The 27539-nt window shown below is 37.0% G+C and overlaps 5 protein-coding genes across 6 annotated transcripts in view; 2 read left to right on the top strand and 3 right to left on the bottom strand.

Annotated features, from left to right (window-relative positions):
- Positions 1-27539, bottom strand: part of LOC131319814 (3-oxoacyl-[acyl-carrier-protein] synthase I, chloroplastic-like) — a 59325-nt gene that overhangs the window by 8580 nt on the left and 23206 nt on the right. The window lies entirely within an intron of this gene.
- LOC131321334 (pectinesterase inhibitor 28-like) lies at positions 295-1668 on the bottom strand. Its single transcript, XM_058352326.1, has 3 exons — positions 1060-1668; positions 918-965; positions 295-339 (listed from the first exon to the last, which is right to left on the bottom strand). Exons 1-3 carry the CDS (start codon positions 1666-1668, stop codon positions 295-297), a joined length of 702 nt encoding a protein of 233 aa, XP_058208309.1.
- LOC131321333 (putative pectinesterase/pectinesterase inhibitor 38) lies at positions 12140-14486 on the top strand (the record flags this gene model as incomplete). Its single annotated transcript, XM_058352325.1, has 2 exons — positions 12140-12446; positions 14161-14486. Coding segments are annotated over 2 exons (633 nt in total), but the record flags the coding sequence as incomplete, so codon positions are not given.
- On the top strand, positions 17148-20884 carry LOC131319819 (uncharacterized). Its single transcript, XM_058350226.1, has 4 exons — positions 17148-17329; positions 20116-20188; positions 20279-20334; positions 20532-20884. Exons 1-4 carry the CDS (start codon positions 17259-17261, stop codon positions 20644-20646), a joined length of 315 nt encoding a protein of 104 aa, XP_058206209.1. The 5' UTR covers positions 17148-17258; the 3' UTR covers positions 20647-20884.
- LOC131319815 (protein ABIL3-like) lies at positions 21619-26087 on the bottom strand. Of its 2 annotated transcripts, none has more exons than XM_058350222.1 (10): positions 25732-26087; positions 24911-25039; positions 24397-24479; positions 24109-24259; positions 23104-23203; positions 22887-22976; positions 22718-22760; positions 22396-22484; positions 22099-22259; positions 21619-21968 (listed from the first exon to the last, which is right to left on the bottom strand). In XM_058350222.1, exons 2-10 carry the CDS (start codon positions 25013-25015, stop codon positions 21792-21794), a joined length of 999 nt encoding a protein of 332 aa, XP_058206205.1. In that variant the 5' UTR covers positions 25016-25039; positions 25732-26087; the 3' UTR covers positions 21619-21791. The 2 variants fall into 2 exon arrangements, with proteins under 2 accessions (XP_058206205.1, XP_058206206.1); XM_058350223.1 differs by lacking the exon at positions 25732-26087 and adding an exon at positions 25564-25698.

Raw genomic sequence — 27539 nt, 5'->3', positions numbered from 1 at the left:
TCATACAAATAAACATAGGATGACACATTGCTACCTCCAGCTAACCAGTCTCCCTACTTTTATGGAGGCACGCACTTTTGAAGCCATTGAAGACACAGAGAACCATGCTCACCTTTTACTTCATTGAGGCTTTGTTTTCAAATAACAGTCTAAGTCACGGCTGCAAACTTAAAATTCACAATCGTCGCACTTAAAAGTCATAATTTTGAAAGCGTTGCCTTTTTGCTCTAAAAAGTGGGTTAAGTGACTGCCGGTAAAAATCGGGGCTAGACATTCCCCATGATAGTGGAGTACTCAAGCAATAGAAGTTAATGCATTTCTATTATATGTCTTACGCGCCTACATTAACAGGACCGTTAAAAAATTACGTTAACTCTAATAGTATAAATAGTGTCATCAAAGAGTAGAGAGAGTGGTCGAGTGAGAGGTGAACGAGGGTTTCAATCTGAGCCGTCCAACACGATTTTGGACGCCTGAAGATGCTGTTTGGGCACCATGTGGGCACGGTTACGTCCCGGCACCCGAAAATTTCTCGTCCTTCAGTGAAGACAAAGCTGGGAGTATGAGATCCTAATCTCTCTATCTACAAAAGATATGGAATTGGGCAAGGCTTAATTTGAATGGTATATGAATGGAACAAAAACAAATGACTTGTAGTGAGTGATTCGAAATCGAAACCCATAAGCAAACTCACACTTTTATGTCAAACCCAGATATCAATAACATTCTCGCTTTAATTTCCACTCATACAAATCAACGCAGAAAACATATTATAATTGCTACCTCCAATTTTGATTTCCAAAAATAACCTCTTAATTAACCAGTTGATTATTGTTCTGATCAGTCTCGATCCCAAATGTTTTGGACATTTTTATCAACTTTGAAGACACAGAGACCCAAGTTTGCCTTTTACTTACCAACGCCAGAGAAGAAAGACAATTAAAAGCAAACATAGACCAGAAATGCTAAAAAGCAACACCGTCACTTTAATTTATTCGTCTGTTATGTTTCCAATAAACAAGCTCGTATGGCTATTTTCGGGTTTTCGCGACAAATAACATTCAATATCGCCATGCAAGTCTCTGCGAGATCTTGTACGCAGTTGTTTATACTCCCTGTTAATGGGTTAGGAGCAGGTATTGTTCGTTGAATAAAATCCTGGTCACAATCAAAGGGTGTGGTGAACATGCTGTTAAGCATAGATTCCATCTCGGAATATTGGGAAACATTTTTTAACTCCAGGAGTGATAAAGCATGCTTGAGGTCATAGATGCTATCGTGGTAGTCGGAAGAACAACCTTCGAGGGAATTCCTGGTTGTGTTCTCCATTTTGGTAGTATTATCCGCGAGGAGACGATCAATGTACTCGAGTATTGCAGTAGCGTTGGAAATAGTTTTGTCCATGACGATGTGGAGAATTCCTTTGCGATGCGACTTAAGGTTGGATCGAGGATCGGCCTCAACTGCTGCGACGCACAAGTTGTAGTGGCCCGTTTCATTGCACAGATGCCGAACCAATCCAGCTTTTTTGCCTAGTGTCTTGAAACCATCACCGTCTTTCTTTGGCGCATCTTTCAATGGTGCTGCGAGCGCTGCCGGTGGAGAGACGAGCGAACAAAGGGAAAGGAAACACAAAATCAGCGCAAAACTAACCTCAACTTTGGCCATTCGTGCTGGACTGGCCTAGATAGTTGAAATCAAGCACAATACATTGGAGAAGAATATGTAGGAGCCCTAGCTGTAGGGTTTTATATATATGGAGATAAAGGAGAGGAGGAATGATAGCTTTTTTTGGTGGATTTACCATATTTACTTGAAGGAATACCTTTTAGCAAAAAAATTACGTACTTAATTTGTCCTTTCTAAATTGTAGTTAGATACGAACACAAGTATGACACGATCCGTAAATAATAAAATTAAATGGGAAGAGTACGGGTTAGACTTTTGTAACATGATGATAACCGTTTAATATTTTTCATGTGATCAACTTGTTAACCTGAAAAGACGCAACTCAAACACGACACAAAGCCAACAATGCAAACTCATAGCCCATCGTTGTGTTTCATGATAGATTAATTTTGAATCCTAAGAATTTCCTAGTCTTGAGTAAAAAAAAAAAAAAAAAGAATTTCCTAATCTAAGAAGATTTAATTTTCAAAATCATGCTCGGTCGACTCGTACGGTAACATATCAGTGTAATTATGGAAAGGAAATACATGCACATTATTAGTATACAATTTCATTGCCTTTTTGATGATCAAAACCAACTAAATATTGAATTTCCTAATCACCGTATTTACATGCAACAAAACTTCAAAATTAGAGAAATTATCAGAATACATCTTGGCCGTCATTTTTCCAAAAAAATTTGGGTATCGGATGGGTACCACATGGCCGTGCCCACGTGGTGCCCAAGCAAGCAGCCTATCCGAACCATCCAAAAGTGTGTTGGATAGCCCAAATTGAAACTCTCTCTCTCCCTTCACCCCACCACTCTCTCCCCTCTATCTCTTTCTACATCCAAGTCGTCTAAAACCGAAATGGATGGCCCAAATGCGATGAGCGGACACCACGTGGTACCCACCCATTACCCAAAAATTTCTCCCAAAATTGATTAATTAAACTCATTTAGGCTAGTGTCCTATTTACTTCAAAACTTCTTAATAAATTTAAAACGTTCTACTTGCCTAGTGTTTGAGTTTGAAATTCAAGTTGAGACTTGTTCTATAGTTTTTAATGTTATGATTTGCTTATTATTGAATATTTTTTGTTGGTTTTATCATTTTCGTGATTATAATACCCTCAATCTTTTTAATGGGTTAAATAAGTTGTTCATGCGCGGCTCATGCGCGGCATTGCTAGGATTTATAATTTTATATACATAACAAAAAATAACGTATTAAGAGCCTTAATAGTGTCAACCCGAAAATAATACAATTTTAAGTAGGTCAAGTTAGGTCCCGTTCCGCTACATAAGGCTAAGGTTTAAAGAGCAACACAAGAGCATCCGCATCGACCAAAAAGATTTTTTTGGTATTATATGTTTTCTAATCTTATCGGGCATTTCTTATCTTCTTAGGTTTTTTTTTTTTTTTGACCCATTGGACTTTGTTGCAAGTTCAAAACTGAGTAAAGCGCGACAAACCAAAAAAATCAAACCTTACCATAAACACGAATAAACTCCAAATTTGATTGCCACAAATAACCTCTTAATTAACCAGTTGATTGTTCTGATCAATCTCCCAAATGTTTTGGACATTTTTTTGAACTTTGAAGCCATTGAAGACACATAGTACCCAAGTTTTGTAAGAATACTTTCGTTATTGGCCCACATTACGAAATCAGCTCATATGGTTATGAGAATAAATTCTATCACCGTCGGTATAAAACTCCACTTTTCCACCACCACCTATTATGGGCCCCACCAAGTGTCTATTGTTGTGATCTGAACCGTTCATATTTTAAGACCTGCAATATAGTATTGCCATCCAAAAAAGTGGAGTTTTACACTTCCAAACTCGGGATAAGGTCCATTACATCATTCAGAAAGTATCTATAAGACATGTTAGCAAAATTCATTTAGACAAACAGGAAAAGGAGAAGTAGAGAATAAGGTGGTATAACTCAGGGAAATATTAAATGGTTTATTTGTGTAGTATTAGTGAATTATGTTGCGAAATCTTGGTTTTGTTGTGTTTTGGTGGGGTGGACCATGTGGGCTAATGGATCGGATTATCAGGTTCCGATGGGCCCTCAGAGTGTGTGAACATGGTGCAGCCCCTCATGCAGTCATGCCCTTCAATTGCTAACGTCCGTGATGTTACGTACCTATTGTGATGGATTTCATTAGTCCAGCACATGATTTTCATTCTGTTGTTTGACTGAAGTGCCTAGACAAGTCGTTGTGGTCTATAATTTTGTTAAAGGATCTCTTTGGGAAAAATTCTATAGTGACTTCAGAATTTGACTAATCCAGTAGGTTGGTGGCACCAGTTGTCGTGCTGCTGCTACTTTTGTTTTACTTTTTGGTAAAATTATATATACATATATTGGTAGTTTCTTGCTTGACTAATATGACGATCCTCCTTTCTCTTGACTCTGAATTATCTTTGTAGAGAGAAGTTGAGTCCCTAAACCTCTGCTCATCAATATTTGGAGATTTAAGCAATGTAAATGTTTGTTTGCTGGACTGGAATAGGTGGGAACCAGATCCTTGGTCCGAGGACATCTATTCTCATGAAGAAATTTTGCTACATTCCATTGTCGATTTGGTCTAGCATCTCAAACCTTTGTCACTAACCTCAGTTTTAATTTGAAGTTTTTACTTCTTTAAAAATAGGAACCTGTGTTGTATTATTTGGGCTTGGGTTTAGTTGGGGACCACTTGAGAGAGGAAAAACAGGTATGGGCATTGATCCGTTTACATTTTGCAATATTGACGATGATGATTAGTAGTATTTTATGATATAGTGGTATTTTGGTTTTGGATTGCTATCTTACTGATTTCATGTTTCCCCAAGCAAAAATACTACTTGGAGTCGTTCATTGTTGTTTCGCCTCCTTGACTTAGATATGCTCTCACTTTGTGCTTCTTTTGCTCTTTAAAATGGTAATGACTGTGAGAGTTGATTCACATAACTATTCTTGTAGTTTTAGTGCCACCTAACAACAACTATCTATGTTGAATGCTGAATCCTTTTTTCCCTCTTATGGTCATACAGTAGAAAGCCATGGGAGGGGAAAGTAGGCACACGTTTATTAATAGTGAGTCTTTGTTAATACAGGAGAAAGTAGGCATTGAAAACTAATGGTTTATGCTTGAAATTCATGGGGAAGTCAGGGGATGGCTTGCTTTTAGGCCACAAACACAAAAATGGGTTGGATTGAATGCTCCTTTGAATTTTGGTTTCTCATATTCTTTGATTAGGGAAGCTGGAAATACTGCTATAAGTGCATTTGTATATATCTCTTGGAAGATTGTAGATATTACCGTGCTTTTTTATCCCATGGTTAGGGATGGCAACAGGGCGGATCGGAGGCGGATATTGCAATATCTGAATCCGAATCCGAACCTTCCACCCGCCTCCGAATCCGCCCCGAACTCCAAATAGATATATATTTTGGTCCTCCATCCCCGCTCCAAACGGAGAACGGAGATCCGATCGACTATCCGAATCCGAATTTGATTTTCTGGGCTACCAAACCGGGTGAATCGGTTTTCTTGGTTTTCTTTGTCTGGACAAGCATTTATCGATATGGATTCTGGTGTGGGTACATTCAAAATTTGTTCTAATTTTGAATTCTTTATCAAATGCAGAGCATCCTTGGATCATCAATGGAGGAGTGACTCAATCAATGGCTGATAATTGACCTGAAAAATGAGCTTTAAAACTAAAGTGGTCTTTGATGTACATAAACCACCCCATGATCTGGGGTTCTTCCTAGTATATATATATATATATATATATATATATATATATATATATATATATATATAGAGAGAGAGAGAGAGAGAGAGAGAGAGAGAGAGAGAGAGAGAGAGTCCAATGAAGCTCTGCACCCGTGAGAAATTGAGGTGTTCTCTGTTTGCCATGTTTTGGAGAAATCTCGAGGAGGGGGTATTATGCTACTGTATATAATCGGGCCTCTGTGTGTGTTTGTTTGGGAAAAAACAGAATCAAATGATTCAAATCCTTTTCTTTTTGTATGAGGGAGTGATGTAGTAGAAGTTTTTGTACCAAGGGATCCGAGATTTTGAATAGGATGAGCATGACTCATTTTTTGTTCTTTCGGTGAATCTGCTAGATCGGATTTTTTGGATTCAGGGCGGACCGGATTGGAGGTAAACTTACCTTCGAATTCGATCCGATCTCCGATTTTTTTTTTTAAAATAAATCCGAATCTGCCCTGATATCTGAAAAATCGGATCCTTTCAGGACGGATAACGGATCGGATATGGATGGGTCGGCTGAGATGGCCATCCCTACCCATGGTAAGTCATTTTTTGTTTCTTTGCTTTTTGTTTTTATTTTTCAATCCATTTTCATGCTTTGTTTGAATCATGCATATATAACTAAGGTGCACTCTACCACTGGGATACACCGATTTGCTAAGAATGGTATTGCTGCTTAATTCTTGTATTTGTCATTTTCAGATGGGCGATTCAGATCATCGTGTAAACAACATGAATCTTGTTTCAAAAGGAAAAAGATGGACTGTCCATTATGTTGCTAGATTTTTCGTTGCCAATGGGTGGAGATGATTTGTTCGTGAATGCATCATATCAACCTACCACACATTAGTGCTGAATCCTAACATTAATGTAGAATCGAACACCTTGGTATTTGGTCCAAATGATTGCGAATGTATCTACTCTTGGTATTGATATTTAGACTCATCAGTTGCGTTTATATTTTTGAATTTGGTCAAATTAGTATAGATTGCGTAAGGATTATGAGCTGGTATGTAGCATCTCTTTAATTGTCAGCTTAGTTTTGGCATTCATTCCACTGCCAACACAAAATTGGCAAATATAACTTCATCTCTTTAGTAAATTTTGATAGTATAACATCTCCTCGCTCTGCATGTCTATGCAATGCATTCCAGACAAATTATTAGAACCCAAATGCGAACAATTGTACTGAACACGTGTAGCACAAATCGTGACACTAGTATATTTGATATATATACTCGATAGCTATGGTATTGAGCGAGGCTTTGAATGATAAATGGAAAAAGAACAAATGAGATGTGGTTCGAAATCGAAATCAAAACTATAATCAAACTCACTTTTATTTCGAACCCAGCTAACAATATTTCTAATTGCAAACTCTCTCTCTCTCTCTCTCTCTCTCTCTCTCTCTCTCTCTCTCTCTCTCTCTCTCTCTCTCTCTCTCTCATACAAATAAACACAGAATACATTGCTAACCTCCAATTTTCGTAGCCATAAATCACCCCTAATTAACCGGTCTCCCCACCGGAATGGAGTCACCCACTTTTGAAGCCATTGAAGACACAGAGAACCAAGCTCACATTTTACTTCATTGAGTACCAACGCCAGAGAAGAAACAATTAAACAAGAAAAAACACCACTTGCATAGAACAAATAGCCATAAACGATATTAAAAAGCAACAGTACCAACTATCACTTCTATTCGTCCGTTATGTTTCCAATCATCAAACTCGTATGGCTTTTTTCGGGTGTTTACGGTAAACAATATCCAATATCGCCATGCAAGTCTCTGCGAGATCTTGTACGCAGTTGTTTATACTCCCTGTTAATGGGTTAGGAGCAGGTATTGTTCGTTGAATAAAATCCTGGTCACAATCAAAGGGTGTGGAGAACATGCTGTTAAGCATAGATCCCATCTCGGAATATTGGGAAAAATTTTTTAACTCCAGGAGTGATAAAGCATGGTTGAGTTTATAGATGCTATCGTCGTAGTCGGAAGAACAACCTTCGAGGGAATTCCTGGTTGTGTTCTCCATTTTGATTGTGTTATCCGCGAGGAGACGATCAATGTACTCACGTATTGCAGTAGCGTTGGAAATAGTTTTGTCCATGACGATGTGGAGAATTCCTTTGCGATGCGGCTTAAGATTGGATCGAGGATCGGCCTCAACTGCGTCGATGCACAAGTTGTAGTGGCCCGTTTCATTGCACAGATGCCGAACCAATCCAGCTTTTTTGCCTAGTGTCTTGAAACCATCACCGTCTTTCTTTGGCGCATCTTTCAATGGTGCTGCGAGCGCTGCCGGTGGAGAGACGAGCGAACAAAGGGAAAGGAAACACAAAATCAGCGCAAAACTAACCTCAACTTTGGCCATTCGTGCTGGACTGGCCTAGATAGTTGAAATCAAGCACAATACATAGGAGAAGAATATGTAGGAGCCCTAGCTGTAGGGTTTTATATATATGGAGATAAAGGAGAGGAGGAATGATAGCTTTTTTTGGTGGATTTACCATATTTACTTGACGGAATACCTTTTAGCAAAAAAATTACGTACTTAATTTGTCCTTTCTAAATTGTAGTTAGATATGAACACAAGTATGACACGATCCGTAAATAATAAAATTAAATGGGAAAAGTACGGGTTAGACTCGCGTAACATGATGATAACCGTTTAATTTTTCATGTGATCAACTTGTTAATCTGAAAAGACGCCACTCAAACACGACTTGAAGCCAACAATGCAAACTCATAGCCCATCGTTGTGTTTCAAGATAGATTAATTTTGAATCCAATGAATATCTTAATCTTGAGTAAAAAAAAAAGAATTTCCTAATCTAAGAAGATTTACTTCTCAAAATCATGCTCGGTCGACTCGTATGGTAACATATCAGTGTAATTAATTATGACAAGAAAATACATGCACATTATTAGTATACAATTTCATTACCTTTTTGATGATCAAAACCAACTAAATATTGAATTTCCTAATCACCGTATTTACATGCGACAAAACTCCAAAATTGGATAAATTCACGTTTTGGCCATCATTTTCCCAGAAATTTTTGGGCATCGGGTGGGTACCACGTGACCATGCCCACGTGGTGCCCGAGCCAGCAGCTCATCCAAGCCATCCAAAAATGTGTTGGATGGCTCAGATTGAAAATCTCTCTCTCATTTCACCCCACCACTCTCTCTCATCTTTCTCTCTCTACATCCAAGCCGTCCAAAACCGAAAAGGATGGCTCGGATGCGCTGAACAGGCACCACGTGGTATCCACCCATTACCCAAAAATTTCTCCCAAAATTGATTAATTAAACTCATTTAGGCTAGTGTCCTATTTACTTTCGGCAGCAAAACTTCTTATATCTTATAAATTTAATAAATTTAAAACGTTCTACTAGCCTAGTGTTTGAGTTTGAAATTCATGTTGAGACTTGTTCTATAGTTTTTAATGTTATGATTTGCTTATTATTGAATATTTTTTGTTGGTTTTATCATTTTCGTGATTATAATACCCACAATCTCTTTATTGGGTTAAATAAGTTGTTCAAGCGCGGCATTGCTAGAATTTATAATTTTATATACATAACAAAAAAAAATAACATATTAAGAGCCTTATTAGTGTCAACCTGAAAATAATAGGATTTTAAGTAGGTCAAGTTAGGCTCCGTTCCACTACATAAGGCGAAGGTTTAAAGAGCAACACAAGAGCATCTGCATCAATCAAAAGAGATTTTTTTGGTATTATATGTTTTCTAATCTTATTGGGCATTTCTTATCTTCTTAGGGTTTTTTTTTTCTTTTGGACCCATTGGACTTTGTTGCAAGTTTAAAACTGAGTAAAGCGCAACAAACCAAAAATATCAAACCTTACCATGAACACGAATAAACTCCAAATTTGATTGCCACAATAACCTCTTAATTAACTAGTTGATTGTTCTGATCAGTCTCCCAAATGTTTTGGACATTTTTTTGAACTTAGAAGACACAGAGTACCCAAGTTTTGTGAGAATATTTCCGTTATTGGCCCAGATTATGAAATCATATGGTAATAATATATTGACGAGATTATGAGCCATATCTTTTCCCCTAAGAAATTATGTGATTGGTCAAATTAATGGAGTAGTTTCCAAGAATCCTACTTTGAAGGAAAGTAGAATAATCGTTTGATGGAAAGTAGAATAATCGTTTAGTTTGGAAACTAGTCCTTGCCTATAAAAGAGCATGCAATCCACCATCAAATCAAGTCACTATATTGCTAGAAAAAGAGAGTCAAGAGAGAGAAACATTTTTTCCAATAGGGGTTTGCAGGTTTTATTGAGCGGTTCTCGAATCAAGAAAGTTCATGGCAAATGAATTCGGGTACGCTCTCTCATATGTTAAATTTATGCATTATGTTACAGTTGTGATAACATGATAGTTTTAGATCTTGGCTTAGTGAGGTTAATTATCTTAACACCATAACGAATAAATTTACAAGTTTGCCTTTTACTTACCAACGCCAGAGAAGAAGTTAGAGAAAATTAAAAGCAAACAAACAAACATAGACCATATGAGAAGAATATGTAGGATCCCTAGGGTTTTATATATATATGTAGAGAGAGAGAGAGAGAGAGAGAGAGAGAGAGAGAGAGGAATGATAGCTTTTATTGGTCAACGTAACTTGAAGGAATACCTTTTAGCAAAAAATTATGTACTTCGTCCTTCCTAAATTGTAGTCAGGTACAAATACAAATATGACACGACTCGTAAATAAGAAAATTAAATGGGACAACGAGTACGTGTTAGACTCGCGTAACATGATAATAATCATGTAATGTTTTGTGTGATCAACTTGTTAACTTGAAAAGACGCAACTCAAATATGACACGAAGCCACCAATGTAAACTCATAGCCCTCAGTTGGGTTTCATGATAGATTAATTTTGACTCCTATGAATTTCCTAATCTTGAGTATAAAAATAAAAAAAAAGAATTTCCTAACCTTAGAAGATTGAATTTTCAAAATCATGCTCGGTTAACTAGTATGGTAAGATATCAGGATAACTATGGAAAGGAAAGACATGCACATTATTATGCAACTCATTACCATTTTTCATGATCAAAACCAACTAAATATTGAATTTCCCAATCACCGTATTTAGATGCTACAAAAGTTCAAAATTAGTTACTCATTAAACTCATTTAGGCTAGTGTCCTATTTACTTCGGCAGCAAAACTTCTTATAAATTAAAAATCATTCTAATTGCCTAGTGTTTGAGTTTGAAATTTATATTTAGACTTGATCTATAGTTTTTAATTTTATGATTTGCTTATTATAGAAATTTTTTTGTTGGTTTTATTATTTTCATGATTATGATGGTATTGAAAATACCCTCAATATTGTTATTGGGTTAAATAAGTTTTTCATGCACGACATTGCTAGAGTTTATAACTTTATACATAATAAAAAACAGTGTCAACCCGAACACAATACAATTTTAAGCAGATCAAGTTAGGCCCCGTTCTGCTACATATGAGCAAAGGTTTAAAGAGCAACATAAGAGCATCCCACAGCGACCAAACAGATTTTTTTGGTATTATTATTATATGTTTTCTAATCTTATTGGGCATTTCTTATCTTATTAGGTATTGGTTTTTGTTTATTTTGAAAAGGAAAAAAATATTATTAATGATAAACTCGACAATGGATATATGTGTTTGTTGACTGATTGGACTTTGTTGAAAGTTCAAAACTGAGTAAATTGAACCAAACCGAAAAAATCAAACCGTACCACAAAGAACTTGTTTGGTCCGGTTCCGATTTTGAAATTCCCAAGCCGAATGAACCGGTAGTTTGTCAAAAATTCGGACCCAATCAAACCAATTTTACCCCTACTGCATGCATGATCATCTAAATAGTCTCATGCAACTGAAATAGTCCTTTTCAGTAGCTAACCAAATTTTCGTTTTGATCGGCAAAAGAAATACTTATTGTTGGGTCCAAAGTACCTTCATGAATTTGGTTATACATTGTCACTCCCCGCAATAGCTCTAAAAACATACTTGCGGGTGCGATGTCGAATGTCATAAAAGACTTCATTGAAACCCTTCTTAACAACAATTGGCTTTAGGAGAGATGGTGAAAAAGTTGTCCGACAAGTGAAATCAAAGTTAGAAAGCCATGGGTTCAAGTCACAGGAGCCTCATCTTGAGGGATGGATATTGTTAAACCTGAAGTTCCTCCCATGAATTTGGTAATACAATGTCCTCCCTACAAACGCTCTCAAAATAGATTTGCGGGTGCGATATCGAATATTATAAAAGACTTTGTTGAAGAACTCCTTAAGACTAATTGGTTTTAGGAAAGATGTGAAAAAGTGGTCCGACAATTATAATTATAGCTCGAAAGAGCACATCGAAAAGAGATAAGAATGCATCACAATTAATTAGCCAAACATCCGAGTAATATCCAATAGCTAACTAAGCAATCATTTTCATAGTGCAAGCTGGCCGGCCACCCCTATGATATTGTGGTACCTCTAGCAAAGTAGTTCTCTTAGAATGCCAAGAGAGATCTCCTTGATCGCTCTCCTTTTTACTTACTCAAAACACAAAAACTGATATTTGATATCATGAGAGCGAGAAAAATTTCAAAAGTGAACTATGGCTACACTTAGCTTTCTTCACTTTTTCATTCTTATTAATTTGTTCATCTGATTGTGGTTAACAGTATTGTCATTGTACCATCATCTTCGACCACCTATAACGTTACGGTTGCCAAAGATGGCTCTGGACATTTTCGGACAATATCCGAAGCTGTGTTAGGTGCGCCGACCAACGGAAATAACGCCTACTTCATCAATATCAAGCCAGGAGTGTACGAAGAATATGTGTCAATACCAGAAGAAAAACCGTTTTTAGCCTTGATCGGCAGTGGAGCCGACAAGACTAAAATCACGGGCAACCGAAGCGACAGGAACGGTTTTGGAATCAAAGAATCGGCTACACTCGGTAAGTACAAGAGATGATCAAATCCAAACAAAGTTGGTTTTTGTTTAGTCATTTCCATCTTGGTTAGTTCCTTTCTCATCATATATAGTTGTTGAGCTTGACTCTGAACTTTGGGTTTCTACATTACTTCATGATCCCACTAGCATTTTGTCGTCCTTCCCTTCAAATATTTCTTAAATTGAAGAATGATGTTCATATTTTATTTTCACTACTATTCATAATGAGGCTATCTGCAAAGTTTCCAAACTACAAAATTTTGTCATGGTCACTGAGTAAATTTTATGTCTTTGTATATCTTTTGTTCGATTTTATATCATATACTATATCATTCTGTTAATAATCTGTGAAGCCTAAACTGTTTCGTTGGATTCTGAATATGGGATGGACATCAAAAGTTCAACTTCGTCACAAAGGTTTTAATGCCACCATTGGTCCCGGTTTCCGAAGTCATCACTAGTATTTAAATACAACCATATATATATATATATATATATATATATATATATATATATATATATATATATATATATAAACTAAAATTCTTGAGCCGCCTCTGATTGGTTGGATAATATGCGCCGCTCCTGTGGGATACTTCTTTAACCATATTGCTATTCTTTAACAAATATTTTTCTTATGAATAAAATCCCAAATAAAGAAATCCCCACCAGATATAATGCACTTTGTATTATCTTCTATTTCCCGAGCACCACGCAGTTATCCTGACTCCTAAGGTACATGTGGGCGAGGCCTGTTTATCCAACATATATCTGCATCCAGAAATTTTATAAGGTGTATATGAGTCCTATGTTCTTTTATTGTATCCCTGATTTGAACACTCAATCCAATAAAATTTGAACACTTCTGATCAAAAAATAAAATAAAATTGACCACTCATCAGCCTATAAGAGAGCCAATCAACTCATATTCAAGGTCAAGACCTCTTAGGTGCTATCAATTCCTTTTAGACTAGTCCATACAATATTTGCTTTGGCACAACTAGTGAATGGTGTGTTTATGGTCTCCTAAAATTAGTCGTGGTGCACGTAACCGGACACCAAGTTATCCCAAGAAAAAAAACCACCATACCCCACAACCATAAATGCTAGTAAAAATTAAGAATTCAAGAGACGGAGAGAGTGATAAAATTGTCATTCTACTGATTTTTTAGTTGTTCATTGTGTAAACTATTGATCCATTTCAAGTTGAATATACGTTGTTGAATATATATTCCATTATTTTTTAAAAAAAAACTTCTAATTAGTTAAACTACTTAAACCAAGGAGAGAAAGATGAATGTTGGCATGATTAAATATATTTGGAAAGATGAACCAAATGTTGTTGATTATGAAGCTATTACGCAACGGTTTCAAAATAGTCTAACTCATCGACGACAATTTTGCTTGGTTTAATATATAGTTTCTAGTAAAATTTTGTTTAACTGTTAGTGTTGAACAAAGTTAGCGGAGATTAAGATTTTTTTGAACACCCTAGAAAATATTTTTGGAGCCGCCACTGTCTACATCAATTTATGACATTAAATTGCATGCCTAAAGATCAGGTGTTTGGGAGCCTAATGATCACTTTTGTCTTTTGCATGAGTTTGGGAGCCTAATTATCACGTAAAAGAGCCTATATTTGTGAGCGGGGATGCTTTATAAATTTGTTGATTGTGATCCTTCTTTCATTTATCGTGATCTTCACTGTTATTTGTACTAATGCCCCATATTGATGCTTTGTTTTGCAGATGTGATGGGGGAACACTTTATATTGCAAGACATAACCGTTGAGAACTCGACCGGACCGGGTACCCAAGCAGTTGCTTTGTTCTGTCGTGCCGACAAGGCCATTTTCTACAAGTGCAAGATAACAGGGTATCAAGATACATTATTTGCGGACAAAACACGACAATTTTACCGAGAATGCGACATTTACGGCACAGTCGATTTTATCTTTGGAGATGCAAGGGCAATATTCCAAAACTGCAATCTGTTTGCCCGTGATACTGGTGCGGTGTTCACAGCCCATTCTCGGGATATGTGATTCAAAATTGCTCTCTGAAAGCTTCGCCAGAAATTGCAATCAACGTAGCAACCAACGTCTCGGAGATAGATGAACGCCTATTTGGGACGACCATGGAGAAAATTCTCCACAGTGATTGTCATGGAATCGTTCATTGACGCCATATTCAACCCATTGGGCTGGGAGCCGATGGGACATTCTAACGGCGAGCTCGTGACGTACCGAAAGTACAAAAACCGAGGCGGCGGCGCAGATGTGAAGGGGCGAGTGAAATGGGAGGGATACAAGGTTATATGGCACCATGAGGAAGTAATGCAATATACCGCGAAAAATTTTATTGACGGGGAAACTTGGATCCCCAAACCGGTGTTCCGTACTATGGAGGTTTAGCATTGACCGAAAAAAGTAAAAGAAGAAAAGCATTGACCAAAAAAAGCATTGAAAAAAAAGCATTGACTTAGACCATTTACTGCATTCTTGGATTTTCTTGCATCTGCTACGCAAACATTAATTAAAAGATGTGGTCGAGGAATGGTATTATATATTATTATTATTATTATTATTATTATGATAGAGGGTCTGTACTTTAATTTCACTGTTAAAGAAGAACTAGTACTATTGTTTACAAGCAAATCTGATCGATGTGCTTTGGTGTTAATTTCAGTATTCGTCTTTGTTTACTAACTTCAAATATGTCAAGTATTGTTGTAATATGTGTGAGCATGTTTGTTGGCAGATTTGTCTTTAGGAGCTAGCTACTTTGCCATGCAGATACATATTTGTTGTTGAAAATAAGTATCCCACAGTAATCTTGGTTTTAGCCAATTATCAATCAATGATATATGCTTGAATGTGGTTGATAAAACAATTCATATCATCGTTTTGTAAGCTTTTTATTTTGATAAATTGGGTCCGGGCTAACTTACGTGTACGTAGTAGCTCCATTAATTTTAGAGTATTTAAATTAACGATCAAGCAAATCTCCAGTGTCTTCGAGCTAGATTTTGGTGGTACTGAAAATTGAACATGTGAAATTGAGGGGCAAACTACTCACTTGTTTTTTTTGTTTTTGTTTTTTTTGTAATACAAGGTGTTTTGGATAAGTTAGTGTGCACATGGACTAATCCTTATTATTCCTCCCATAGTCTTTTGACACGTTTACGCATAGAGTTGAGGTGACTCCAAGAATCACTAGCCAGGGCAAAGGAACCTGAAACCTCATGTGGTAAGTTCCAGGTCAAGACAATTAGGCCAACCCTTCGGGATTAACCACTTGTTGCAATACTCCCACCAATTGACCCCTCAGGTTAAGCTGTAATACGGTAGATTTGTTTCTGTAATTCCCTTTGAGTCTCATAAAATGCGTAGCTTGATCTCAATAGTAGTATACAAATGGCTAGACTTGTGAGTCCGTGACAATTGAGTTTGGTTTGGTGCTTCTCTTCTTGTATACTTCTTTTTTCATTTTTGTACTCGTCTCTTTTCCGGTACTCTTTTCCGGTAGAGCTCGCGGTAACGATTGGTTGCCTAAACAAAAAGTAAAGAAACTGGCAAAATTGAGGACAACATACATTTATACAGTATCTATCCAATCAACCAAATGAGCAAGCATGCGTGACTGCAGTTGAGGTCAGTGGCGACGCCATCTGTTGAATTAGGCCTATTAATGAATCGGATTTAATTCGAATCCGACACCAACCGTTGGACTATGGGGCTAGCTGAACCCATAGTGATTTATTTTTTTATTGCTATAATCATATTTAAATTTTACGTTATTTACTAAAAGACCCCATAAATAATTAGTGTTGAACCCACCTTATACTTTATCACACTAGATATTAGACTTTTAAGTTTATAGTACTTCTAAAAGTTTATAGACGTATGAGTTGCTTTAGAGGAGGGTAAGAGGGTAATTTCACATATTAACTCACCTAGGCAATTGCTGACTAGGGAGAGGTATAATGAATCCTTTAAACACACACACACAATACCCAAACTCCTAATGTGGGAGCCAGCTCAGTTGACGCAAAGCCAAGAGCCTTGCCCCTAAAGAGTAGCACCACGACAGAGGGCCCAAGGGGCCTGAACCATAAGTCAAGCATCCAAACCACAACGGGTGGGCGAGACTTGGTTGCTTTTGAGAAGGGCAAGAGGGTTATTTAACAAAATTTTCATTCTGTACATGTAAAAAATGGTACCTATTATATGTGGAATTTTATGAGATATGCACATATACTCTGAGTTCGCGAGTCTAACTAAGACAAATATTGTCAAGTTTAGGTTTGATTTGTTTAGTCCACAGATCGAACTCAAAAAAGTCTTTACCGAATCGAGTCCGAATAGTTCATGAACTTGGTTCATTTGCAGCCCTACTAGCATCCATAGTTCTTTGGCAACAAAGAAAACAAAAACCTTTTTTTCTTGGAAAAATCTAAAATCAGTCTACTGGGCTGACAATAAGAAATGTGAATGTGTATTAAAAAGTGTAAAAAAAATATAGAAATATGTGTTTTCCTTATTCTCTTGTGTGCTTATTGTCAACCCACTTGGCTGACAATAGAAATACAGTTTTTTCTTTCATATAAATTCCTTTGCAGGCTACATGGGTCTTCATGGGCCTGCTGTTTTAAGACAGTATTGGGCCTTTGAAATAGAGCTTCTTTGGGCTATCTCCATCACTAATCGCCTGCGTGTTGCCCTAATGATTCACAGGCCCTCATTTTTTCAAGAAGAAAAGAACCCCAAAGAAAATTCAATTTTGTGGTTGCTCTGGCGTCTGTTTGCCATAGAGAGATGGACGCCATTGTTTGTGACGTTACAACAGAAGGCAAAACTCTTCCTCCCGCCCACTGGGAGTTCAGCTGGTTCGTCGTCTCCCTGTTCATAAATATACACATATATAAATAAAACTATATATCATGTCGAGATTTTTCTTAACATGTTATGAAGGGTTTTACTGGGTTTACATTCTCTTGGTTCATTATGGTGGGGTTTTGAATTCGTATGTGGGTGAATTCAAGAAATCAAATAAGGGGTTGTTCTTGTTGGTGATGTATACTGGTGAATTTATATGATTCTGCTTCTGTTTTCCTCTCCATGTTTTTCATCCTATTAGTTTCAGGGTTTGGGGTAAAGAATTGAAATCACTTACTTTTATGGTACTTATGTGTTGATTGTACATTCTCTCTGTATCTGAAGCGTATATGAGCTATTAGTTGTTTAAAATTTCAAACTTTAGGCTCTCTACTCAAGCGTATAGTGAAGAGGACGGTCGGAATTGGTGCATAGAGAGTGAAAGAGCTAATTTATGGGAAATTTGTGTTTCAGTGAAGTGTTTAATGAATATTGAATCAAAAAAACTATGAGCAGAGACAATTCGCAGAGAACCACGCAGAGATAAACGCGTTTGGCCCCATTTCGGGTCCCAAAAAAATCTAGAAAAATATTCATAAATTTTTGAATATTATTTTATGAGGCCTTGTAAAAAATCAGCTCTAGTGGATATTGGTAAGTATTACTTTTTGATTCGTAAGGGCGAACTGAGCAGTTTCGCCCCTACGAATCAACAAATAATACTTACCGATATCTACTGGAGCTGATTTTTTACAGGGCCCCATAAAATAATATTCAAAAATTTATGGATATTTTTCTAGATTTTTTTGGGACCCGAAATGGGGCCAAACGCGTTTGTCTCTGTGTGGTTCTCTGCGAATTGTCTCTGCTGTTAGCAGAGCTCATATTGAATACCCTACACTACAGGAATTGACCGTAAACCTGTTGACCCAGTAAGTAATTATCGAGTCAAAAGTAGAAACCTTAACAAGGGGCCATTCTGTGGTTTTCTGATGAAGGTTTTGTTCATTTTAGGTTTAGGCAATTGGACTTACGGATATTGGGGTGATTGCTGGATTTGTGCTAGCATTACCACGATGACAGTCTAGCTTTAAAATCTTGTATGCATAAACAGCCATATTAGAAGCTAGAAACCAATTCAATAGAAGGAGTTGTCATTTATCAGTTTTCAAACTGCCTAGGAATTGACTTCATTGCACAGCATTAGAGTTCCACCTGGAAGGCTGGAAGTTCCTGTCTTGAACGATTGTCTGATGGCTGCTTTGTGTTAAGTTCTCTTTACACCCCACTCAATGCTGATTTTGAATTTGAATCTGCTTTTCTCCGTTTCTTGTTTACTACCCATTTTTGCTAACTACTACAGGGTCTTAACTATGGTACTTACTACTCAGAAACTTCTGGTAGGTGATGAGAAAGCTGCATCCCGCATCTTCTATGACTATGAGCATGAGAAGAAGCACTTGTATTGACATGAGGTTCTCATGTCAGTTTGATTAGCTTTTTGTTAGGCAAGCTATTTCCGAGTTTTTCAGACAGAATAGAATACGTTCCTTTAACCAAGTTTATGAGTTACCTCTCTTATCGAGCTACTAGCGAACGCACGATTTCTTTAGCTGCCAGCCTGCCACCATTTGTTGATCGATTTTAGGTGCATCAGTCCATTGTGTTCTCCTTGAATCCCGTTTATATGTATGAAGTATCAAAGTAGTATTATATAACATCCAAACTTTATCTCCATATCTCTCATTTTTTAGTTTTGTTACAAACCATAGGGGGCTGGCACATTTCCATGCTTTCAGGTTTCAAGATTTGAATTTAGCATTGTGATTAATGTAACACAGTCAAACTTGGTTTTTACTTCTAACATATTTAGGACCGATGCCAACTCAGTATTTTTTAACAACGAGGCGGAAGGTTAGTGGCTATGTTGCATGGATTGTTCTATAAGTATTAATGACCAGAGTTGAACACATGTCACTTGGTTAATGGCATGGAATATGTGTCAGAAGTACTAGTTTGGACATTTACCTGGGAAGTATATTTGGTAATTCAAGGATACTGTATGACCTATGAACACCATTTTTCCAGAAATTATAAGAAATGCATTGGCGGACAGGAATATTTCTCCCCGTGCCTTAGCATGGAAATTTGATGGGTCCTACACTTAAGACACATATATCCACCAGTAATGCTACATGCACAGCAAATGTGCACAGATTTTGTGCACAGATTTTTTGTGGGGCCTATTACGGGTCCCACACAAATAATCCGAGCCGTTCATTAAATGTAAAACATTTTTTCAAGAGCCCCCGCAAAAAATCAGCTCAATCCGATATCTATAAGTGTTTGATTCAATCATTGAACTTTTCATTATCCTGAGATTTGAATGAAAAGTTAAATGATTGAATCAAGCATCTATGAGTATTGGATTGAGCTGATTTTTTGCGGGGGCCCTTGAAAAAATGTTTTACATTTAATGAACGGCTCGGATTATTTGTGTGGGACCCGTAGTGGGCCCCACAAAAAATCTGTGCACAAAATCTGTGCGTGTAGCATTACTCTATATCCACCCAACACCTATACCCAAGTTCATTTAACAATATGTTGTTGGTACTTTATGGGAAATTTAAGAATGAATAAGCACAAGAATACTGCACCTACTTGAATATTAAGTGGGCAATGAACCTTGTAAATGGGGTGGGGGAAGAGAATTGATCAAATTATTTCCAAATACCAAAAGTGCACTATTTGTTTGCTTGTTTTGGTTTCTTTGATTGAGAATTTTTTCCCTTGGCAGTGATTTCGAAGTAGATTATGAGTCTGAGGAAAATGCTCAAATTGTTTACTCAGCATTGGCTGTTGATAAGGAGGTAGTGTTTCGTGATGCTTCAACTCAAACCTACTTTTGCTGTGTTTGTAGTTCTTCAAGTAGCTGTTGCTAATGTTTATTTTACATACAGTTGCAGCCAGACAAAGTGAAAAGGCAGATGACCGTATCTAATGGAAAGCTTGTTGTGTGAGTTCCTTACTTCTCTTCGGTTCTTAACCACCTCTTTGATACCTTGTTTACTGTTCACACCCATATGGGAAGATTGCATCATAGCTGTTATACTACCCATTGGGTTCTCTTGGATGTCACGAAAGAAAGTTAGGTGACATTGCAAAAGTTTGTGATCACGGTATATCTTACATTTTCATCCTCATTTTGTACAGACATTTTGAAGCAGTTGAAGCAAGATTTCTTCGCGCATCATTTAGTGCCTTCGTGGACGTTCTTACGCTTGCCACAAAAACAATTGAAGAATTCGGTCAAGGAATGGAGTTATGACATCCACCGCAATACACTCCAGTTTGTTTTGCTGGTTTTTTTCTGGCCATTGAGCTTTGTATGATTCCAGTTTGTAGTTTTCACGTCTAAGATCTGACTGTAGCATGAATTCTTGGTTCCTTACCTTTTGGTTGGCCATTTATTGTATTAGAGGGTCTGTACTTTAGTTTCACTATTAACGCACAACCATTGTTTACAAGCAAATGCCAAATCTGAGTTGCTTGGTGTTTCTAGTATTCATCTGTTGTAACTAACTTTTAAATATGTCAAAGCCTTGTTCTAAGTGAACATGCAAGGGTTTTTTTACTACGATTTGGAAAGCCGGTATTTGGGTAATTGAGCCCATGGAAATGGAAGGCAGATAAAAGACCTATGATTACTGGAATTGAAAGATAAGTTCAAACACACTGAAAGAATTATGAAATTAGGCGTGAACTTGAAAAGGAAAACCATTTTTATCATCAGTTCCGGTTTTTTTTCTGAAATCCGAAAAGCTTTATTACTTTGTGAAACAGTTTGATTTGGGGTAAAGATTGACAATGTCCATACTCCATAGGGTACTTGGAAGTGTTGTCTAAAGATTTATGGTTATGAATTTTTCAATTCCAGATACTTGTTTGCTAAAAAGATCTCTCCTGGGTCAAAAAAACTTAATTTTTTCGATCACTTGGGTACAAGATTTTGAACCCCTGGTCCCCATTTGGACAACAGCTCCTTTGGACGGTAGATTTCATGAGAAAAGAAATGAAACGGTTATGGTTTCTTATCAAAGAACTCATTTAGATTGAAATTTTGGTGAAAAACGGAGAGAAGAGAACAGGAAAGGAACTTTTTGATTGGCCCTTCTCCTTTCTCACCAATGCTTGCCAAAAATGGTTGAGATTTGGTGAGAAATGACTCTCCTTTCTTATCTTATCCTTTCTCACCACACAAAGGGGTCGCAAATGATCTAATTCAATGGTTGCAGCCAGATTTAAAGAAAAGAGAAATATATAATGAAAATAATGAAGTACAACATTGCTGGATAATCACAATGAAGGAACATGGGAGCACTAATGCCTTGAAAGGGGGCAAAAATAGAAAAAAGACTACATCCCTGTTTTGGGCTGCTGCTTTTTTTTGCTTTTCTGTTCATTTTGTTCTCATCAGTATTCATCTAAATAAGTATACAACATCTCATCTTTCTTCGACTTGCGCCGGCTGAGCAATGCCTTGAGGAGACGTTTACTTTTGCTGGGGAATAGTTCGATCTCTTTGGAGTTTTCTTTTCCCTTTTCCGGTCGGATACGCATTGAAGCTGATTTTCGAGGCTCTGAAGGAAACTGATACAAGGAACCAATATCCAAAATTACACAAAAATCTTTTTGCGAATTTATGTAGAACCAATTTTGGCAAATTAAACATTCAATTTATCTAAGAAAGTGAATAAAAAGAGTGTTAAGTTTCTAGTACCCGTGGTCTTGCAACCAAAGCATTTGGAGTGGTAGGACGACTTGGGTTAGGGGTTGTCGCTCTTGAATTTGGTGTAGTTGGGCGACTAGCAGGAGATCCAGAGCTAGCGAGAGATCCAGATCGTAGAAGAGGAAATCGATGCGGTGAAACTGTTCGTTTCTCTGATAAATTCGCATTGCCAAAGCAAAACATCAATGAGAAACTTTCAATGTAACAAACAGAACAAAAATGAAGAATGATTGCCAAGGATTAAAAAAAAAAACATTATTTTAGGATGTTAAGTACAAATGCACAAACCTAATTCTTTATTTGGCGTGCTGGAGGTGAACAAGAAGGTTCCAGATCGCTGTAAATGTCGCGACGTAGGTGATGGAGAGGCCTCTTTTCTGCATTTAAGCACGCAAAAGCAATATTTTCATGATCTGCTTAACGGCAAGTATATTGATGTATCATAATAATGGCTATGGATCCTCAGTTCTCCTGTCCCAATGCACTTTCATCCGCACGATGAGTGAAAATCTCGACACACGAAACTTGAGGGATGATCGTGAAGCTTAGAATCCATTGGACAGAGGATCCCATGCCCAATATATTATGTGAGGAAATTAGACAGTGGTACCTGACTGAGGAGGATGGGGTCTCTACGATTGTAGCTCGAACAGCTTCAGGGAGGGGGCAGAAAAGAGGGAAATGAAAAGCATGCAAATGAGAAGGAAATTATAGCAAAATAAACCATGATCAAGACAGTGGAAGTTGAGATAGAATAGTAGATACGAGAAGCATGGTACCATTCCTAAATTGATGCCAATCATCCCAATCATCCAGGCTGCATCCTTGATATTTCGATGTGAGCCTGGCACCACGCATGGACTCTCCAACTGAATTTCAAATTGGAGAAACACAAACATTCCAGCATCTTCATCTCCAAACACAAACAAATTCCTAACATACTAAGTAGTTCAATTATAGTCTCATGGAAAATGAAAAAGGGTTAGTAAAAATTGCCTGGTAAAATGTAGCGCTTGTGGTACTTGGGAGTGTTAATCACAAGCGACTGCTGGGAAAGTCCCTCACGGTCAATGTACTCTTGGCATGTCCGAAGTCTCTAAGATATGACAATCAAGGAATGAAGAGCGGTCAATATGTGCTTCCTTCTCTTACAAGTAAAAGGCAATGCTTTAAAGGAAACTAATAACGATTGATTCAGTCTTATCATCAAAACGCAAACCTACTTTAATACATGCATATATTTGAAAGAGAAAGCTTCTCTCTCAGATGATATAGTCTGAGTTCCCAGGTCAGTAAGTTACAACTAACTGCTATATTCTGTATCTCAACTCTCAAATAACTTGTAAGTAATCTATGGTATAACATTTTAATCAGTGAATCCTTTGAGGATTGATAGTAATATCTCCTTCTATATAAAGCATTACTACTACCGATGAATTTGCAATTCAGCAACGGCCCTTGTCTCCACTCTCCACTTAATCCTTTACTCAATCAAATAAGCAATCCATAACAAAAAAATGTGCATCCTTCTTCATAAACACGCAAGGGCAACTGAAAAGGCCAAATCTAAGATGGTTGTTGGAAACTTCCAGTTAGGCAAACGTGACAAAGGCGAAACTCCGAAACCTGTAAGAATGGTCTTTCAAATTTTCAGTTAACCAGAACTGTATCTAGATCAGATAGTCGTAAAACAGCACATGGATTATTTTTCACTAGCTGAGTACTGGACTGTACGTATGACCGACTTAAAGCATCTAGTTGCAACATCACCCTTTCAAATTAAAGATTCATCAAACCGAGCTCATTTTTTGAAAATTTGTGCTAGCGTTTGCCAAACAATATTTAATTTGGACAAATAGGTAGTACAACTTAAAAATGACCATATTATTTCCGTAACTTTTTCTACCTCCAAACCATGAATTTCCTCATAACATTTCTTTGAACAGGAAGCTAGAACCTTTGGATCACACACTACATAATAATGTAGAAGTATGAGAATACCTGCTCAATGCAGGACACCCGAAGCTCCGTTCCAGAAACTTCATCGACCTTTTCATCCAAGAGATCATTAACTTTATACGTCACGGAACCCAAATGATCCACTGTATTCACAAGGGCTTTAATGGCATACTCTTTCAATGTATCGACCACGCTGTATTTTTAGAAAAGTATTTGCCAAACCAAAACACTAGAAATCACAAAACAGTTGAGGAATAGAAAAGTTCCATTATCCAACGATTCGAACCATGTGCAAACATCAAAGCTTAAACAAATTAGAGTAAAACTCACATCTGTTTTTGGTCATCATTTGTGTACGACAGTTCAAAGTACTCTGCAGCTGAGTAGAGCTGTGATCTCAGATTCTTCAAGTCCTAAACAACAAGTGTGATAAAAAAGGTAAAGTCTTCAAACTATACATTTGGAAACACAATTGCAAGATCTTTGGAACTGATTTCAAAACTACAGCACATTGGCAATACATCAACTCGGTGTTTTAACCTCATACATTGCATAGATCTTCTGAGGCATTTCTCTACATAGGCAGCTTAAACAACATTGGCATATTGACCAGCTTAAATATTGCTCTAGCATTCAGTTCTAAACTAAATGGTCCTGTTTGCCCGAATAGTGGTCATGTGGTGGCAAACTTATTTGTAAGGCAGTGTTTGGATAAACGATTGGTGAATTGGGCTTATGGAGGGAACGGAAAAGATGAAGTGAAAACACTAAATGTGGTAAACATTTGCAAGGGGAGAAAAATGCCTGACTTCAGATGAAATCTACAACAGGAGGTAGAGATTACCTTGAGACTATCAGAGAATAGTAAGCTTTGCTGCATAGAAACCTCATCGTAATTTGCTGGTTCTCTAGGGATGGGCAGGGAAACAGATGAAACCATTGTCTCCATTAAGGGGGAAAAAAACTCACCAACCTAAAACAAATGCAGAACTAGTTTCAAACAGAAGGAAAATAATTGAAACAAATTAGATGACATTCTCCTGCCCATTTTCAGCAAAATTCTGCGATTTATCCATGATTCCAAAACAGGAAAAATACACTTCGCACTGAGGAAAAAGAATCAACCCTAATTTAAGTGAAAACTAAACCAACATCAACAGTAATTGCAGCAGGAAATGTGGATGTGCGGAGGAGAGAATTTATAGCTAACGAATTCGGACTAATTGAAGATTAACTAATTGTTTAGCAAAAACCAAATAACAAAACAAAACAAAACAAAAAGGAAAACAAATTGAAAAGAGCAAGCAAGAATTGCCATTTCAGTAGTCCCATTTCCCTTAATCTTCACCAATACGACCAATTATCAAAGGAAGAATATACCCAAGTAAGCCAATTGACATTCAATCATTCAAATCATCAAAAGATGCATAATTCACAAAATCCCTAATTTTTTTGCCAAAAAAAAAAAAACTGAGAATAAATCAAAGAAAGAAAAACCTTAAACTGGGTTTCTCGAGGTCAAAAACCCAGAACCCATAACCAAAAAAACGATTCCGTGTGTGCACGTGTGAATGGGAGATTCAAAATCTCATTTTTCTGAGCAGTTACTGGGCAACCAAACAGAGGACAAGATAACAATTGAGGTAGTGAATGCAGGAGCCTAACCTTTTGTTATTTTTCAATAGGCCATTCAAGATTGATGAAACCCAGTTGGTGAAGGAGACATAAATAGGCCCAATTCGACTGAAAGAGGCTTAAAAGTAGTTTGGTAGAGTGAGATTTTGACCAGAGCAGTAGAAAACGACAATTATAGTTCTGGGGTATGTTTGAGGACAAGAAAGCCAGAAATTAGTGCGAAGACATGTCGGAGAGAGAGAGAGAGAGAGAGAGAGAGAGAGAGATTGCAGAAGAATGCAAGTGGGGAGACAATGGCATCAAGGGGAGCACGTCGGAATGAAGTGGGAATCCAGAGCCATGATAAGAGGAAGGAGCAAAAGTCTTTTCACTTTCTTTTTCTTTTGAGAGGAGAAGCTAATAAATCTCAAAACTAATCTCAAACCCAAATCTGTAATTTTGTGGGGTCCCGATTATCTTTCTGTATAATCTAGACTAGATGATGCCTCCAACAAGCTTTTGTTTTGGTTTGCATTTTTGTCCTCACTTCGTTCCATTTTAAATGTCGTATACAAAATTCAAATTTGTAAGAAATCGGAACTATTGCTTTAACTTTTTAAAATTGTGAAGTTAATAAGATATCTTTAAATTGCTTATATTTATTTTTATATGAGTCTTAAATGATATACCTTAATAAATATTATGCAAAGTCTTCAAAATTATGAAAAAATATTATCAGTTGAAAGATATGGAAAATTTGACCATGATACCAATATCAACGATTGACAAACCAATTGGATGGAAAGATGACTTTTTTAAGGGTAAAATTGAAGGTTTGGAATGTTCAGAATGGTTACTTTTAGAAAGGGAATAAATGTTTTGGGACATCTCAAAACACACACACACACACACAAAAAAAAAAAAAAAAAGAAAGAATCAAACAAGGTAGACAAATTTCAAAAGAAAAAAACAGAGGATTAGACCAAGCTGATAATGAATCAATACATTGAGTTTAAAAAAAAAGAAAAAGAAAAAGATAATGAGTCTATACCAACCGCTTGAACGAATAAAGTTTTGTGAATAAGAAATAAGAGGGATATATATATTATAGGAGAAATTAAGAAGGAGGGATTAACTAAGAAAATGTATTTAGTAAAAGTTGACATATGAATTTTCACAAAAGTACATACTAAATAATTGTCTCATAGTAATGTAGGATAAAAAAGGGAGGGTCTCATACCTATGTTGTAGTAAATAAATACCAAACAAGTGCCCGCAGAAATAAGATATCATATATACGTAAGCGTCAGCAAGATTACAAGCACAAATGCGAAAGTATCTTTCGAAAAGCCGTGACCAAACTATTTAATTCGCGATAACAATGATTGAGAGCGAATGTTCAATTGTAGGATTACCTAAACTGGTGTTGACGTCCAACATGATTTATATCTGGAGGAGTATTCGAAAATAATGTTAAGAAAAAAACAAATATTAGTAGTACTCCTTAACAGGTATGAGCTATCTGTTGGCACTTGGGTCCCACGTGACACTCTTGGTTTTGGATTTCTGCTGTTCATTGGATGAACTTGATTCGGCTCGTTTTTGACCGTCGGATGTATGTTAGTATCATTCCATGGCAAATCACGATGGATAAGCTTCACGGGCGGGTCAAAAGGTAATTGGGCCACTGATAGTGATGGGCTCGCAAACAAAGCCCTTTTAAGGCACGCGAAGGAAGAAGCAAAACAAAATGAAGAGGCTTCATGGACCACGCGACATATCAAGAGCGTGGAAGGTTTTGAATCGAGAATACCAACACGAACGTGAAAAAGTCTTTCAAAAACGGTATCGAACTCTAC

This window comes from Rhododendron vialii, chromosome 3a (genome assembly GCF_030253575.1).
Source record: "Rhododendron vialii isolate Sample 1 chromosome 3a, ASM3025357v1".
NCBI lineage: Eukaryota > Viridiplantae > Streptophyta > Magnoliopsida > Ericales > Ericaceae > Rhododendron > Rhododendron vialii.
Note: the sequence above shows the minus strand (reverse complement) of the source record. Positions and strands in the feature narration are given on the sequence as shown.